Source organism: Procambarus clarkii, chromosome 58 (assembly GCF_040958095.1).
Source record: "Procambarus clarkii isolate CNS0578487 chromosome 58, FALCON_Pclarkii_2.0, whole genome shotgun sequence".
Taxonomy (NCBI): domain Eukaryota; kingdom Metazoa; phylum Arthropoda; class Malacostraca; order Decapoda; family Cambaridae; genus Procambarus; species Procambarus clarkii.
This window is the reverse complement of record NC_091207.1, coordinates 41,740-60,542: the sequence shown is the minus strand read 5'-3', so window position 1 is coordinate 60,542 and position 18,803 is coordinate 41,740. Positions and strand designations below refer to the sequence as shown.

The 18,803-nt window shown below is 40.7% G+C and overlaps 1 protein-coding gene across 1 annotated transcript; it reads left to right on the top strand.

Annotated features, from left to right (window-relative positions):
* The first annotated feature begins 15,757 nt into the window (after positions 1-15,757).
* LOC138353499 (uncharacterized) lies at positions 15,758-16,471 on the top strand. The gene has a single exon (XM_069306474.1). It carries the CDS (start codon positions 15,758-15,760, stop codon positions 16,469-16,471), a length of 714 nt encoding a protein of 237 aa, XP_069162575.1.
* Positions 16,472-18,803: the final 2,332 nt, after the last annotated feature.

Here is an 18,803-nt window from a genome sequence, read left to right as displayed (position 1 = left end):
ATATATATATATATATATATATATATATATATATATATATATATATATAATAAGAAGGAAAGTGAAACGCCATGCAACCTCTGAAGAGACAACTAACACAACACCTATACCCCCTATTAAACTATTTTACAGGAACTTCTTTTCCACAGCTCATAAAACGGAGGAAAGGGTCCTGAAAGATATTGTTAATAGAAACGTTATCCCTACAGACAAAAATCAGAGGATACAACTGACGATTTACTATAAAAAAAGAAAAACGGCCAGCCTACTCATGAGAAACTCTCCAGACACAAAACAGAACGCTTTAAAAGAGACTAACGTCGTCTATGCCTTCAAATGCCCTCTTGGGGACTGTAAGCTCCAAAAAAACCAGTATATAGGCAAGACAACAACATCTCTTTCTAGGCGTTTAACGATGCATAAGCAACAGGGCTCCATTAAGGAACATATAATCTCTTCCCACAACCAAACCATCGCCAGAGAAATCCTAGTAAACAACACAGAAATCATCGATAGATACAGCGATAGCAGGCGGCTTGACGTTTGCGAGGCACTACACATCAGGAAGTCAACACCAGCAATCAACAGCCAATTAATGCACAACTATATTCTACCCACCTCACGACTCCGCTCCAATATAGAAGCATCAAGAAATATGGACCAATAGGCTTTCTACAAACACTTCTATTTAATATCCATTGTTTCGTGTTCTGTCTTGTGTTGATGAAACCTGTCCTCGTCCCCACCCACATAGACTTGTTCGGCTGAAGGCATATTGTTAAGTTCCTCTTTAGTAAATACAGATACAAAATATTTATTAAAAATACTAATCTCTTCATCACTATCTGTTATTTGACCTGTCTCAGTTTTTAATGGACCTATCCTTTCCCTAGTCTTAGTTCGATATAACTGATAAAACCCTTTATGATTTGTCTTCGCTTGCCCTGCTATGCGAACTTCGTAGTTTCTTTTTGCTTTCCTACTCTCTTTATTAACATTTCTAACCAGTTGAACGAATTCCCTTTCTAAACTAACTTCCCTATTCTTAATCCTTTTGTACCACGCTCTCTTTTTACCTATAAGGTTCTTCAGATCCTTTGTTATCCACTTTGGATCATTAGTATTCGATCTATTCAATTTATATGGTATACTACGTTCCTGGGCTTTGCTTAGAATATTTTTAAATAGTTTATATTTTGAATCCACATCGAAATCCCCATTTCCGTCACCTGTCACTGGGTTCACATCTCGCCCACACCCTATCCCCAAGACATTCCAGTCTATTTGACCCAAAAAATTTCTAGGCTATTAAAATCAGCTTTTCGAAAATCTGGCACTTTAACAGAATTATCTCCTACAGATCTATTCCATTCTATGATAAATCTGATTTCTTTATGATCACTGTTCCCTAGCTCACTCCCTATTTCCATGTCCTTAATTTGTGTTTCCCTGTTAGTTAACACTAAATCTAAAATATTATTTTAAAATTTTATATCAAAAATTATTATATTATATATAATATAAATATTATTTAGACTTGATATCAATATTAGTGTGCCACACAGACAACCACTATTTACTTTTGTGCCACTGAGACAACCGTAGTAGTGAATCTCTTCTCAATACCTGTACCAGATGTTAGCATCCTAAATCATTCACACACACACACACACAATACGTCACCTGTCAATCATTGTTATGGTATCAACACCATTGCTGGAGTGAGGAGTGACGATATCAGCGCCATCTATGGACCTGTACTCCAACTCCAAGGCATCAAGTTAGACGAAGACATCGTCATCTGTTGTAGGAGGTGTGACGTCTGTGAAAGACTCCTGCTTCATATCTCAGTTAGGAGGTGAGATCGTTGGTGATGATCTTTGGTGAGTGACGTGACGATATCAACCCCATCTAAATTTTATCCATTAACATTTCACCGTTCCCAAGTGAAAGGTTTCCATCCTATGTTCTCCTTGTCTTCCGTCTTGCTATTGACTTTTATGTTCACAGATGTGACGTAGAAGGTTATTGCACTCTGGAAATCAGTTTACCTTGGGCTGTCCAGAACTCTTGACGTTTCCTGCGAGGACAAGTGGCCGCCATCGGTATTAAGCACGCAGTTGGCTCTTGTAATTAGGCAATGATTGTGTGGACCGACGTACCCGGTATTTAGCCAAGAGGAGTTACAAGACGACAGTAGTGGGCGTCTGCTGAGAAGTGCTGCTAGTGTGTTGCTAGAGACTTCTGTCAGGGTGTTAAAGACCCTGGAAGTGATTATTTGTGACCTCTTTCAATGTGTTGCTGAAGCTCTCTGCCAGTGTTTCTGGAGATCAAATGTGGGGTATTGGGACATTGTGACGATACGGTGTGTGGACTGGCTCATGCTGAGGAAGGTGAACTCGACGGTGAATAACACTGAGCGTGGACGACGTATACGTGAAGATAGTAGACTCACCGGGTTTTGAGGAACACTGCAGATATATTGAGTGTCCTGGGTGAACGCAACACTGTGTACATAGTTGTAGTTATACTTCCATAGATGATATATTGGTGAAGGTGTAATTGCATCTTGTTTACCCCCCTTTATTCCTTGCACTATTACTTGCTACCGCCAATTCTTGAGAACTTACCATTGACTTGCAGGTGGGATCATAGAAGAAGAGGCTCTAAGGCACATTACGCAGAACACGGTTACTGGCTCACGCGGGCCATTACAATCACTAATGACAGGCCAAGGAAGTTAAGAGCTGTCAAGCAGACAGATTAACACATTCCACGATCCCTTTGGACACTCCCACAGAAAACTTGTTGTGAGATACTATGATAATCCAAGATCGGGTAATTACTAATTACCAAATTAATGAGTGCACATTTTTTTAACAATACCCGGAAATTGTACTTGCATACAGATTCACACCCTGACACGCTCATGCACACAGCTGCTGCTGTAGATGATGGTCAGCGTGGCAGATAGGCTGTACATGTGAGCGAGGAGACCCAGTACTATACCCATATTAATGGATAGCGTCCACCTCCAGCTATCAGATGATCCATGTTAAATCTAGGAGTTAGGATTTGCAATACACAGGGCTGATCCTATCACACAGACAAGACCCTAAGAGCACCAGCACAATTTGCAACAATCACTGTTTAATGAGGTTTAATTTAATTCCCACACTTTTCAACGACGGATAATATCTTCAGCCATGTGCGATTTATATTTCTCCCATAACTCTGTTGGAGATGAAGGAGAGTCGGTGGTCAGTATGATTGCAAACAATGCACGAATTTGATTTGAATGTGTCGTGTTGGAAGCGTCATTAATTAATGCCTACATTCCAGTGTCGGTCGTTCTCCAATAAATTCCGAGCATGACGTTTACTACCGAAAGTGGCTTGTATCTCAATGGCTGGAAAGATGTTGGACCCGGCACATTTACCAACAGCATACGAAGAAAGAAGCATTTTTCTTGATTGGGATGCACGGTGTACAGTCTGCCTATCGTAGTTTATTTGAATATGCCAGGATGTCCGTCGACTCGTTGTCCTCGTTTGCGTCGATCAAATGATTTTCTACTGGCATTCCATGTGTAATACGTAGGCAATTCCGAGTACAGCAGTGTTTTCGCAAACGTGTCATTTTGACATAACGTGAAGAAAACGGTTAACGTTGTAGCCGGTGGATTCATAGCTGTTTGTTGCACATTTGCAGCTGTGAAATAAACGTGTTGTCCATTTTCTTGTTTAAAAAACAAAACAAAAAATACTAACGAGATATTTCAATTCAAACGCAGATCAATCGTTCACCCCTCAATTTCACCACCAATTGCACTGAAAAATAAGAAGAACAGTTAAAAAAACGAAAAATAAAACAATGAAAAAGAAACAAATAAGCTATACCCACGAAATGAACGGTATGGTAGACAACACAGCTCAATTCCAACGCAACGTCACACACAATAATTAAATCTAAATGAAAATAAATAAAAATTTATATAAATTCAATTTATCAATGCAATCGGAAACAGTGAAATGGAAACATAACATATTTTGTATATCGTGTCTTGCTCTTATGTGCAACAGATGGCGCTGTTGTTCAATAAACGCATGCTTTTACCTGTCACAGATTTGGCATCTAAATAGTAAGTATATAAAAACACGCAAGTATTCGAATAGAACGTTGTGTTCAAATTTCAAAGCAATCGGTGAAGAACGTGTGGAAAGCGTGTGTTGATCTGCCGTCTTTCAGATGGCACTGTTTTTAAAAAAAAACATGTTTTTTCCTGTTATAGGTGAGGCATGTATATAGTAGGTATATGAAAACACTTGCCTATTCGAATGCAATTCTGTGTCAAAATTTCACAGCAATCGGTAAAGAGGTTTCGAAAATTTCCCTAACATGAAAAACGCCCGAAAAACAAATCTCTAAAAAAAAACATGTTTTTTTCCTGTCACCGACCTGACATCTATATAGTATGTAAATAACACCCCGCTCTGATGCGATGGGAACGTTCTGTCAAAATTTCAAGGCAATCGGTGAATAACTTTCGAAGATTAGCGATTTTGAACAAACGAACATTTCCATTTTTATTTATATAGACTATTTGTACCCGGCCACGCGTTGCTGTGGCTCAGTAACGCATGTGCGTTGCTGAGCCACAGCAACCTTCCCCTGTCTCCCAGTCCTTCCCAACATTCCCCCCTCCCCGGTCCCCTCGTCCTCCCAACTATTCCTTACTCCCTCGTCCCTTTTTCCTCCCCTTCATCCTCCACTCCAGCATCCCCTCGTCCTCCCCACAATCTCCTACTACCCCGTCCCCTCATCCTCCCTACCATTCGCCCCCTCTCCCCTGTCCCCTCGTTCTCCCAATCATTCCTCACTCCCCCGTCCCCTCATCCTCCCTACCATTCGCCCCCTCTCCCCTGTCCCCTCGTTCTCCCAATCATTCCTCACTCCCCCGTTCCTTTTTCCTCCCCTTCATCCTCCACTCCACCATCCCCTCGACTTCCTAACCATTCTCTACTCCACCATCCCCTCGTCCTCCACACAATCTCTTACTCCCCCGTCCCCTAGTCCTCCCTACCATTCCCCCCTCCCCGTCCCTTTGTTCTCCCCACCATTCCCCTCCTCCCCTGTCCCCTTGTCCTCCCCACTATCCTGTCCCCTTGTCCTCCCCACTATCCTGTCCCATTGTCATCTCAACCATTCTCCATTCCCCTCATCCCCAACTCCCCTGTCACCTCGTTCTCCCCCACCATTACCCCCACCCCGTCCCCTAGTCTTCCCCCAGAATTACCGCCTCCCAAGTCCTTTCGTCCTCCCCACCATTCCCCACTCCCTCGTCTGATGATCAAATGATCTGATGTTCCCATCAGAAAATTGGGAACATCAAATGATCTGGGACTAGATTCACAAAGAAGTTAGGCAAACACTTACGAACCTGTACATCTCTTCTCAATCTTTGGCAGCTTTGTTTAGAATTATTAAACAGTTAATGATGTTCGAAGCACCAGGAGGCTGTTTATAACAATAACAACAGTTGAGTGACAAGTTTTCATGCTTGTAAACAGTTAATAAATGCAACTAAAGCCATCAATGTACACTCTCGTAAGTACTTGCATAACTGTTTCGTGAATCTGGCCCCAGATGTCCCCATCACTGAAATATAAGAAAAAAAGCTCAAAAACGAAATGAAAAATAATGAAAAAATAGAAAAACAAACTATACTCAAGAAATGAACGGTATGGTTAACAAGAAAACTCAATTCCTACGCAATGTTACACAAAATAATTAAATCAAAATTAAAATAAATCGAAATTTATGAAAATTTCATTTATCAATGAAATCAGAGACATTGAAATGGAATCATAACATATTTAGCATAGCATGGTTGATCTTATGTGTAACATATGGCGCTGTTTATCAAAAACGCATGTTTTTACCTGTCACTGGGGTGGCATTTATATTGTAGGTATATGAAAAGACGCGCCTATTCGAATGCCACATTGTGTCACAATTTCAAAGCAATCAGTGAAGAAATTTCGGAGATTACAGCGTATGTTGCTCTTACGACCAACAGATGGCGCTGTTTTTCAAAATAAGCATTTTTTTCTTGTCATAGGTGAGGCAGGTATATAGTAGCTACATAAAAAGACGCGCCTATTCGAATGCAACGTTGTGTCAAAATTTCAACGCAACCGGTAAAGAGGTTTCGAAGATTTCCCTCGAATGAAAAACACAGTTTTTCAGAAAAAGCAGGATTTTTACCGTCACAGACGTGACGTCTATATAGTATGTATATAAAAACCTGTTCGGATGCGAATGGAACGTTGTTGGAAAATTTCAAAGCAATTGGTGAAGAAATTCCGGAGATTAGCGATTATGAACAAACGAATATTACCATTTTAATTCATATAGATTAAACGATGTTAAGTTGTCTTACAAGACAACAAATAAGTTCTTGCTGTACAAATAATTTAAATGAATCCGTGTTCATATGGGCGAGAATATAAAGAGTAGAAATTCGTAATCAGGTATTCACTGGAATAGCAGGATTTAGCTGTATAAAATATTTCCAGCAAATAATAATACATGGATTAATCGACTATAAATCTATGATCAGGTAATAATTCTTATTAAGGAATGCTGAAGTAAAGTGAATTTAATGCAATTCACGTAAAGGTAAACATTTTCCCCCAGCTGTGTGGGATGACGCAACAGTCCGCCATAATTTCTAGGGAAAATGAGTTATTACTACGCTTTAATAAAATGAACTCAAGATTACTAAACTATTGGCTAGTAGAGTTAGTGGATTATAATACATAGTACAAGAATAGTTTCTTAAAGTACTAAGTGTTAATAAATAGATGTTGGAAATTTCCAACACTTGATTGTTCCTCAGATGACTGGACAATCATCCTACAAATCAGACTTCCATTAACTGAGCCATTACTGCTTCCACTATGCAGCACAATAGGCGTACACTCGTTTTTTTTAAACTTTCTCTAAGGGGAAAACTAAGGAAACGAACATAGGAATGTGCCTAAATGCCAACAGCGACTGCCCAGACAGGTACAAGAGGAGTGTTGTTAACGCATATGTCGCATATGTAACGCATATATATATATATATATATATATTTATATATATATATATATATATATATTTATATATATATATATATATATATATATATATATATATATATATAAATATATATATATATATATATATATATATATATATATAAATATATATATATATATATATATATATATATATATATATATATAAATATATATATATATATATATATATATATATATATATATATATATATATATATATATATATATATATATATATATATGTCGTACCTAGTAGCCAGAACGCACTTCTCAGCCTACTATGCAAGGCCCAATTTGCCTAATAAGCCAAGTTTTCATGAATTAATTGTTTTTCGACTACCTAACCTACCTAACCTAACCTAACCTAACTTTTTCGGCTACCTAACCAAACCTAACCTATAAAGATAGGTTAGGTTAGGTTAGGTAGGGTTGGTTAGGTTCGGTCATATATCTACGTTAATTTTAACTCCAATAAAAAAAAATTGACCTCATACATAATGAAATGGGTAGCTTTATCATTTCATAAAAAAAAAATTAGAAAAAATATATTATTTCAGGAAAACTTGGCTTATTAGGCAAATCGGGCCTTGAATAGTAGGCCAAAAAGTGAGTTCTGGCTACTAGGTACGACATATGTCTATATATATATATATATATATATATATATATATATATATATATATATATATATATATATATATGTCGTACCTAGTAGCCAGAACTCACTTCTCAGCCTACTATGCAAGGCCCGATTTGCCTAATAAGCCAAGTTTTCATGAATTAATGTTTTTTCGTCGACCTAACCTACCTAACCTAACCTAACCTAGCTTTTTTTGGCTACCTAACCTAACCTTACCTATATATATAGGTTAGGTTAGGTTAGGTAGGGTTGGTTAGGTTCGGTCATATATCTACGTTAATTTTAACTCCAATAAAAAAAAATTGACCTCATACATAGTGAAAAGGGTAGCTTTATCATTTCATAAGAAAAAAATTATAGTAAATATATTAATTCAGGAAAACTTGGCTTATTAGGCAAATCGGGCCTTGAATAGTAGGCTGAGAAGTGAGTTCTGGCTACTAGGTACGACATATATATATATATATATATATATATATATATATATATATATATATATATATATATATATATATATATATATATATATATATATATATATATATATATATAAATACATATATAAATACATAAAAATATATATATATATATATATATATATATATATATATATATATATATATATATACATATATATATATATATAAATATATATATATATATAAATATAAATATATATATATAAATATATATATATATATATATATATATATATATATATATATATATATATATATATATATATATATTGTGACGGAGTTCCCCCCCTTATAATTCTCCCACGCCTGCAGTAAGAGTCATGTCTACTTTTCCCAAGCGTTCTCTACGTTGCAGGCTACAATTTGATATATGGGAGAGAGTGAAGTGTTCTCGGAGAGCCGAGAAATTTGTGAAATAGTGATATTTTGGCCTGTGGTTTAGGCCCTTTAGGGAGCCAAGATGGCGCTGGCTTCCCTGATCTCCCGCCAAAACCGTGTGACGTCAGTGGCACCGGATTGGTCACCGACAGCAATGTGGCACCGGGAGCCAATGAAAACCTCCCGTGGCGAAAGTGACGTCACGAAGGAAGGGGGTCCGGCCAGCGCGCCGGGCTGGCGCCAGCAGTCAGATACGACACGTCATAGAGGTCGGACGTGTGACGGATGGTCTTGTCAGTAGGACAGTTGTACCTCGCTCCCGTGGATTTACGCGTCATCTGAAATTCGCCAGTACTCTGAGAAGTCTTCCCTAGTTCATGTGTTGAACCAGAAGAGGGAATTGACGGTTATTTGAGCAACAAGTGCTCCAGTCAGGTACTGTGCCAGTAGCAGTGAAGCCGTGCAGTGACGTATGTTGACGTCGGTGGCAATTCACCAGTTCGTGACAGCGTAGTGGCTGACAGAGCCACTGGGTAGCTGAGGAAGAGAGGACTATTTGGGGGAAACCGAACGACTGCAGCTGAGACGTAGGCGACAGCCGTTGCTGGGAGAAGACGACGGCCAGGAGACCGACTCCAACCTTCAAGAAGTCAAGGAGGAGGACGGACCTGCAGTGAGGAGGCACGGAGACGACGCGCTAAACGGTGGGACGACGAGAGGCTCTGGTAGGACACGACGACGTGTAGTGTGGGGGCGTTCCCGACACGAGGACCAGGAGCTACATCTCGACTCTCATCGGAGGATAGGGTGAAGTAGGTGTTTCTAGTTCCCTCCCCATTCCCCTTTAGTTAGCTATATTATTTGGCTATATTATCTAGCCTGAAGATTTTATATGTCGTGAGCAAGTCTCACCTATGTCACGGTAAAGCACCAGGGTGCTAGACAGTACTATCAAGAGTACTTGTATTATTTATATTGATTATTGGTGTGTACAGGCACCAGGAACCAGTGATAAATTTACTGTGTTGTGTATATCTTTCTATAGATTTTGATATGAACATATAGTGGTAAATTATATATAAGATTATGCCAGTATGTGGAGGTTAGGCTATGTGCCCAGAAACTATTTATTTTCCATGTATTGATGATTGATTTATATACCATATATATGTCTATGTTCATTCAGTGAATAATCATTTGTGAGTACAGTGAATCATTGCGTTATCGCCAACGAGAGAAAGTACTGAAAACTCCAGTGTTAATATTTCATAATATGTTGTTGGATAAATAACAGTGTAAGACCATTACAGCGAATCATTGTAGAATTGATTGTAGAAAAGACTGTTTGAGCCTGAGTACAGTGTAACTAAGTAATTCGGTTTATTTGTGCCAATATAGAGTGTGCGAGTTTCTAGTAATATTGGAGAATTTAAAGAAACCGCGCGCGTGAATCTAGCAAACAAGCAAATTTCGCGCGGAGTGACCATTGCGATCAGCTGTTCTTGACACTTGATGAGGAGGGGGGAGTGTTGCCCTCTAGCGGTCGCATAATATCCGTGGGAATTACCGGCCGAGTCAGGATCAGTTGATTTATCGATTATTGTGTGGCCTTGTGACATCTTTCATACATTTTAAGTAAAATACAAAACTCTCTTTGTGTTTTTATCATCCCCTCCATTGATCTTGTGGCTATATTATACTGGTAAACATAGAGTGATAACAACAAGTACCTGCCTGATTCCTGATCTTTGAGTGTGACCTTGCCAAGGCTACCACTGAATACACCAGTCCACTGATGGTGTTATTGGCCACCTTAAACACCAATTGGCGACCTTGTGATTAACCGTAGAGCCCTATTGTTGGGGAGGGCACACGACAGTCGATGTGCACGAGTCGTGTTCTCACTCTTTCTTAATTAGAGGCCGTTAAGATTGACTGGGAGACTCTCCTGGCGTGCAGTGGCGCCGTGAGGATCGAGGGAAGACCCGCAGGGCTACGGTGAGTTACCTTGAGCATAACTATTGCTCACCCCAGAGTAAGGGTAGAGAATAATAGAGAGGTTGAAACCCCCAACAATATATATATATATATATAGAAGAGTTTGTGAGGGTACCACCTCTGGTGACAATGTGGGGACCGATAGCCTCGGAGAAGAAAATAAAAAGTATTCAGAGGAGACCTTGTGGTTTCTCACTGAACACTAATATTATCTTCTCCTACCACCCCCATTCTTTTGTATGTACACATATATATTTACTTTATTTGAACTTTGCTACAAAAAAGGAGTTACGTATGGGTTACAAAGATGGTTGTCATAGATTGTTGAGTTCCTCCAGCTCCTCAGATGGCGGGCAGGAACCCTGGATGCAGTGCGCATTTCCCCTCTGTATCGCCCCACTGAGGCGCTGGAAAAGAAAGCTTGCAGCTCTCGGGTCCCTTGTTGTTTCAATGAGCCTAGAACCCAGTTCCTTCAAAAAACTGGTAGCACTTTTACCCCAGGCGCCGAGCGTCTCAGAAGCAATGGGGACAAAATTGTAGTGGTGATCCAGTTCTCTATACTTACGGGATTTGGCTGCTTCCCTGTGGGTGGCAGCGCCACCTGGTTGTGCAACACTGAGGTTAATGTAGGTGTTAGCCAGGGTTGATACGCACGTGTAGTCCCATACCAACTGCTTGCCATTCATCCAGGGGTTCACTGTGATACCATCCGGGCGACCAAAAAGAGCATCAGAGTTACGGGGCGTTAGGTAACGGGGCTCTCTTTCAGCTGGGCATCCAGCTGTGGTGAGGCTCCTCTTGATGATGTCGTATATTTATATATATATATATATATATATATATATATATATATATATATATATAAATACATATATAAATACATATATATATATATATATATATATATATATATATATATGTATTTATATATATATATATAAATATATATATATATATATATATATATATATATATATATATGTATTTATATATATATATATATATATAAATATATATAAATATATATATATATATATATATATATATATATATATATATATATATATATATATATATATATATATATATATATATGTATATGTATAGGTCTACTCTGAATACTTTTTATTTTCTTCTCCGATATCACGAATATATATATATATATATATATATATATATATATATATATATATATATATATATATATATATATATATATATATATATATATATATATATATATATATATATATATATATATATATATATGATTTCTGTGTTGTTTACTAGGATTTCTAGTAAACAACACAGATTTCTAGAGAAATCCTAGTAAACAACACAGTAATCATCGATAGATACAGCGATAGCAGGCGGCTTGACGTTTGCGAGGCATTACACATCAAGAAGTCAACACCAGCAATCACCAGCCAATTAATGCACAACTATATTCTACCCACCTCAAGACTCCGCTCCAATATAGAAGCATCAAGAAATATGGACCAATAGGCTTTCTACAAACACTTCTATTCAATACCCATTGTTTCTGTTCTGTCTTGTGTTGATACTTTTAATACCCTATTAATATCCCCTCCTGTTCTGTCTTGTGTTAATGCCACATCACCCTTCCCACCTCACTCAAATGTAGATATAATATCAGAGAGACGTAAGTTCTAATCAGTTGTGTATTTGTGAAGTCTTTGAAAATGTAATAAGTTTTACGAAACGCGCCCGTGTCGCGTCAGACTAGAAATAAAAATGAATTTTGGAGAAGTGATTTTTGATTTACCTCCAACAGTGAAGCGTAATGTACGAAAGATTGAGAAAATTCGTGTTAGAATTATTAATCTTACTTTTTCGGTCATATTTAATAATATATGTCTACAGGAAAGACTGCTACCAAAATATACTAATATATATATATATATATATATATATATATATATATATATATATATATATATATATATATATATATATATATATATATATATATATATATATATATGTCGTACCTAGTAGCCAGAACTCACTTCTGAGCCTACTAGGCAAGGCCCGATTTGCCTAATAAGCCAAGTTTTCATGAATTAATTGCTTTTCGACTACCTAACCTACCTAACCTAACCTAACCTAACTTTTTCGGCTACCTAACCAAACCTAACCTATAAAGATAGGTTAGGTTAGGTTAGGTAGGGTTGGTTAGGTTCGGTCATATATCTACGTTAATTTTAACTCCAATAAAAAAAAATTGACCTCATACATAATGAAATGGGTAGCTTTATCATTTCATAAGAAAAAAATTAGAAAAAATATATTAATTCAGGAAAAGTTGGCTTATTAGGCAAATCGGGCCTTGCATAGTAGGCCAAAAAGTGAGTTCTGGCTACTAGGTACGACATATATATATATATATATATATATATATATATATATATATATATATATATATATATATATATATATATATATATATATATATTGTGACGGGAAAGTGTTGGAGTACTGATGTTCGGCAGTCCTTCAATGGCAGGTGTCAATGCCTGGTCACACTTACAAAAAAAAGATAGACTGCTTGCCTGTTGTCTGTGGTAAGTGAGAGGGAGGAACACGTAAAACACAAAATATGAACAATGAAACTTTAATATATTTACTTTAAACATAAATGAAAATGAAGACAAATCTCGGGGGATTGAAAAATACAATTAAATAACAAAGATAAATGCAAAGACAATGTGAGACACAATAGTATAATGGTGAAATAATAAAATGATGCTGAGAATATCGGCTATGGCTGAAACCTCCCTTCGTATACAAGCCAGTGAGCTTAGTATGCCAGAGAGAGATGTCAACTCTAAGAGCACAAAGAATATTCTGAAGTTGATAGCTGGTCATGGCTCCGACGTCGATTCAGGTAGATGGTGCGGAGGTGCAGTGTGCAGGTGCGCGGTCGGCGAGTCACCAATCAGGAGCAGGCAGGCTGGATTGGGTAGTTTGCTGGGTGACGACGAGCCAGCATGGAGGGTGTGTGGAGTAGGGGGGATCATGGGTACGTTTTGCCTCCTGGTACGTTTTGGCCCTCTGCTGTGGAATGTTTATTTCAACGATCTTCTTCATCTCATTCCTGAAGCTCAAGCCCATGCTGATGACTGTACTCTAACCTTTACATACAGAAAGGAGGAAATGCTAACTGCTACAAGAATCATTAATCACAAACTTTCAGCAATTTCTACCTGGGGTAGGAGATGGCAGGTCACATTTGCGGCTGAGAAGACTCAAGCGATGATGATAACTAGACTGCACATGGCGAATCGGACAGAACTGCAAATGGGTGGCAAATCCCTAGAGTTCACAGAAGAATTTGACATCTTGGGAATGAAGTTCGACTCTTCAATGACAATGAAGAGCCATGTGCTAAACCTAGCTAAAAAGGCAGCCAGGAAACTCACAGCACTACGGCGCATCTCATATCTTCTTGACAGCAAGGGATGCAAAACCTTATATGAAGCACAAGTTCGCCCCCCATCTTGAATATGCACCCCTTTCCTGGATTGCCTGCCCCCCATCTTTCGTCAGACTGTTAGACAAAGTAGAGAAACAGGGTAGAAGGCTTATCTCTAGTCTTGACCAAGTCTGGCGGGAACGGTCTGAACATCAGAGCCTGCAACACCGTCGGGACGTTCTTGGTCTTACTGTTATGTACAAGGCCAACATCCTCAAAGTTCCGCACTTGGCCCAACTCCGTGGAGTACCAGTAGTTCCCACTCGTAACACTAGGCTCTCAACCTTCAACGGTCTCATGCTTGAAGTGCCATTCTCAAGAACATCACTTCATCAGCGTTCATTCCTTCCGAGGCTTACTCGCATCTGGAACTTGTTCGCTCAACAGATTGATACACGGGAAATCAGGTCAACTGTTCACATGAAGACTCTGGAACACAGCTGGCTACAAGCTCATCCTGTTCCTTATATGATTGTTACTTAATGTTTTTTTTAATGAATAAAGGCTATTCCTGCTAAAGCATATAATAACAGGCTCATGAAATAAATGGGCATCTAGGAGTAGGTTTCAACTTAGCTTACATAAGTTAAATATATGATAGTTCCCAATGTGTTAGTTTCAAAGTATACTCTTATGAAATAAATGAGTTTCTAGGTGTAGGCTTCAGATGAGTTGAGGTAGGATAACAGCTCTTGCTTGTAGTTTCACTAGGTATGTTATTAGGCATCCCTTATGAATCCTAGTCTTAGTTTAAAAAAAAAAAGAGAGAGGGGGTGAGAGAGAGAGAGAGAGAGAGGGTGAGAGAGAGAGAGAGAGAGAGAGAGAGAGAGAGAGAGAGAGAGAGAGAGAGAGAGAGAGAGAGAGAGAGAGAGAGAGAGAGAGAGAGAGAGAGAGAGAGAGAGAGAGAGGGGGGGGGTGAGAGAGAGAGAGAGAGAGAGAGGGGGTGAGAGAGAGAGAGAGAGGGGGGGAGAAAGAGAGAGGGGGGGGGGTGTTGCATCAGCAAATCGGTGCATGCTCAACCCATTTATGTGGTAATCCCTGTTCATCTTGAAATTATGTTCCTAAAAAATTGCTTAAATCCAGGTACCTCAATTCTCTTATGTGCAATGTACAGACCTCTATGGCAGGGTGCTTCCCCAATCAACTTCCTGATGGACAACCTAGACTCGTTGCTAGATTATAATTGTAGTTGACCTCAACCAGTATCTTATACAGAGGGATTTTGATGAACTCTTAGTAGTTTTTAACCTTGAAAATTTTGTGAGCTTTCCTACCCACATGTCAGGCTCTTCGCTCGATCCTGTCGTAACTGACCTTCCTGAAAGTATTGTTTTGTTCATTGCAGACCTCTGGGATATGTTGGTTCTTCAGACCACCATGCTATCTTTACTACACTGGCTATCCCGACATATCGAGGTGAAGAATCTGTTCGTATTACCTGGTTTTGAGACAGAGGGAACTGGCCATCTCTTCGTGCAGAGCTTGAAGTAACTGATTGGAATGCCTTGCTCCAGGGAAACGTGAACAGCCAAGTAAACACTTTCACCAGTCATATACTGGACCTCCAGTATAGCCATATCCCTCTTGGCAGTATGTGACCAAGCCAACTGATCAGCCTGGGTTTGGATATTTCTGCCAGATGGCAGTTGAAGCCAATAACAAGGTCTGGGGGAGGTTTAAACCTCATCCTTCGGTTCATAACAGAAACATTCATAGACAATCTTGTCGAATAATAAAAGAAGTTCAAAAGTGGGCTATATCCAGATGGGAATCCGAAACTCGAAGAAAACTTGCATCTGGAAGGGTTGGATCCAAGGTCTGGTGGTCTTTGGTGAAGAATCGACAGGGGTACTCATCTGAGGACACAATCCCGCCTCTAAACAGAAAAGATGGTACTGTGGCAACCAGCAATCAGGTTAAGGCTGCTCTACTGGCAAACCACTTTGCTGCCATGATGCAAGTTACTGATCCTGAGCGTCAGCCTCCACATCTTGCCCCAAGCACTGTGTCTAGGATGACTGAAGTGGTTATAAAGCAGGCTCAAGTTCTCCATCTCCTTAACACGCTAGACACAAGCAAAGCTGTGGGGCCAGATAAGGTCAGTCCAAGATTACTACGCAGCTGCGCTGACCTGCGTACGAGATTTCTTCTCCTTCTCCTGGCTCCACCTCTCACGTGCCTCTTCCAACTCTGCCTAGTTCAAGAAATTTGGCCCTCCTTATGGAAGAAGGTAGACTTTGTTCCAGTGCACAAAAAGAAGAGCCGCTCGCTAGTTGGAAACTACAGACCAGTGTCACTGCTTTCCATTACTGACAAGATCCTAGAATCATTAATTGCTCAGCAAATTATATAATTTTTTGACCATCATCGGCTAATTTGTAATCGACTGTATGGTTCTAGGAAAGGCCGATCTGCTTCTGATCTCTTGCTAAATCTCTGCACTAAGTGGCATCAGTCACTGGATGAGTCCAAGATCAGCTGTGTTGTTGCTCTAGATAAAGCAGGAGCCTTTGATCGGGTCTGGCAATCTGGATTAGTAATGAAGCTTCAAGCTTTAGGCATTGCAGGCTCCATCTTAGTGTTATTAAATGACTACCTTCAAGAACGGACTCAATGGAGCAGAATCCGATAGCCACTCAATTGGTGCCAGCATTCCACAGGGTACTGTGCTTGGACCTCTGCTGTGGGATGTTTATTTCAACGATTTGCTTCATCTCATTCCCCCCCTTCCTGTCCAGCTCGTTGCTGCAGTGAGGGGGCTTGGTGGGCGGCTGCTGGAGTGTGTTGCTCCTTGGAGTAGTCCCCCCTGTCCTTTTGTAGCCTTGTGCTCTTGCTGTTTTCCTCTTAAATTTTGCTGGACGCCTTTTCCTTTTCCTTTTGTTTCGTTTTTCTTCCCCTCTCTTCTCTTTTCTCGTTGTCATTTCCTGCTGACCTTGTGCCTGTTTTGATCATTCTTTTGGCCTTCTTTTGTTTTGACGCCCGGGTGCTTGAGGAGGAATACTCTTGCACCCGTAGAAGTTTAGTACCCAACGTTTCGAGCAGGGGGAACCTTTTATTGTCAATCCCCTTTTCGTCACTGAACCCGATCTCGACGGACTGACGGTTCTTAAAGTGGCGTTTGTGGGGCGTATACTCACGACGCACACCTGGGGGGCCCCGGCTTAATCGGCAATAGCTTCTTGTTGGGTGTTCTACCTCTAATTGTGGTTCCATGGTGGGTGTGGGGGCACATTCGTGAGTGAAAGTGTTTCGTTTCGTGTCTATGTTGATGAATGTTCCTCTTGTACCCTCTCAGGCTCGTGGGGTGGGCGACCAAGCACCCGAGTCGGACTGTATTGGAAGACCAGGCTCTGTAGCCCCCGCTGCGTTGGGTCCCCACCTTACTCCTCCTTTGGCCTCTCTGACTACTCCCCTCGGCTCCCCTTCCTCCTCTGTGGTTGAGTCGAGCCCCAAGCCCCCAGTGGTCCCTCGTCCCCTGGCATGGCTCAGTCTCTAGTTGTGAATACTGCGCCTTTTAACCACTCTCTCTTTGGGGGTTCTCAACGCCGTCCTCGACACGGCCGCACTCGCTCGATTCCTTCCCGTTCTGATGTCTATCAAGTCTTGTTTGGTCCCGCTTCGTGGGCCAAATACTTTGATCTCCTCTCTCTTGATTCTGCGCCTCCTGACGATTTCTCCCTTCAAAGGCACCTTGTTGATTCCGTAGATGCCTCTGTCACCTTCAACCCCACCCATCTCGGTACACGTGTCGTTGTTGCTCCTTCTCAGGATGCGGCCTCCAGCTTGGCTGCTTTATTCTGCCTTGGCGAGACCCCTGTTTGGGTCTCCAAGAACGCTCGGTTGAAGGCCAGTTTTGGCACTATTCTCCTTCCGCCCCATGTTGCAACCGATGTTCGGAATATTCAGCATATCCTTGAGGCCATGGGCCATTCTGTCCTCCAGATAGACACGTTTACTCGTCCCACCTCGTGGTCGTCGCCGTCAGCCCCTTTGGGTTGTGAAGATTACTTTTGATGGTAGGACCCTTCCGCCCACTGTCATTCCTGCTGGTGCCAGGTGCTCTGTCCAGGAGTACATTCCTTCTCCTAGGCTCTGTAACAAGTGCTGGAGGTTTGGGCATGGTGCCCTCCGCTGCTCTGGGACTGTCTCTCTCTGTTCTTTGTGGGAAGCGATGGTCACTCTAAGTCGGAGTGCACTTCTCCCCAGGCTCGCTGCCTCAACTGCGGCGAGGCCCATACTACCTTCTCCCGTGCCTGTATCCATTACAAGCTTTAGGCAGACGTCCTCAACTTGAAGCACCGGGAACGTTTATCTTTTCCTGAGACGAGGCGCCAGGTTCGCCGGCTCCCGCCTTATGCTAACGTCTCTTATGCTCACGTGTTGCGCTCTTCCTCTCCTCGTCCTTCCCACCTTCTTCAGACTCACAACTATTTTTGGGCCTTAAACCCTGATACGCCCACTGCCCCCTCCTCTGTTCCTTTGAATTCTGTCCCAAAGGGTCCCCCTCCTGGTCCTCTGTCTATGGTTCCCCTTTTTTCTGCCCGGTCTGTCATGTCTCCTGTGTCATGTCTCCTGTCCTTCTCCTCCATCTATTGACTCTCCCCGCCGCCTGTCCGTGCGGGATATTGTCCATCGCTCTCCTAACGGCCGTCGTGTGTGCTCTCGTTCAGCTTTTCCTGTTGAGA

Coding starts and splice junctions, on each gene's coding strand:
- LOC138353499 (XM_069306474.1), top strand. CDS start 15,758: ATGGCAGTTGAAGCCAATAACAAGGTCTGGGGGAGGTTTAAACCTCAT.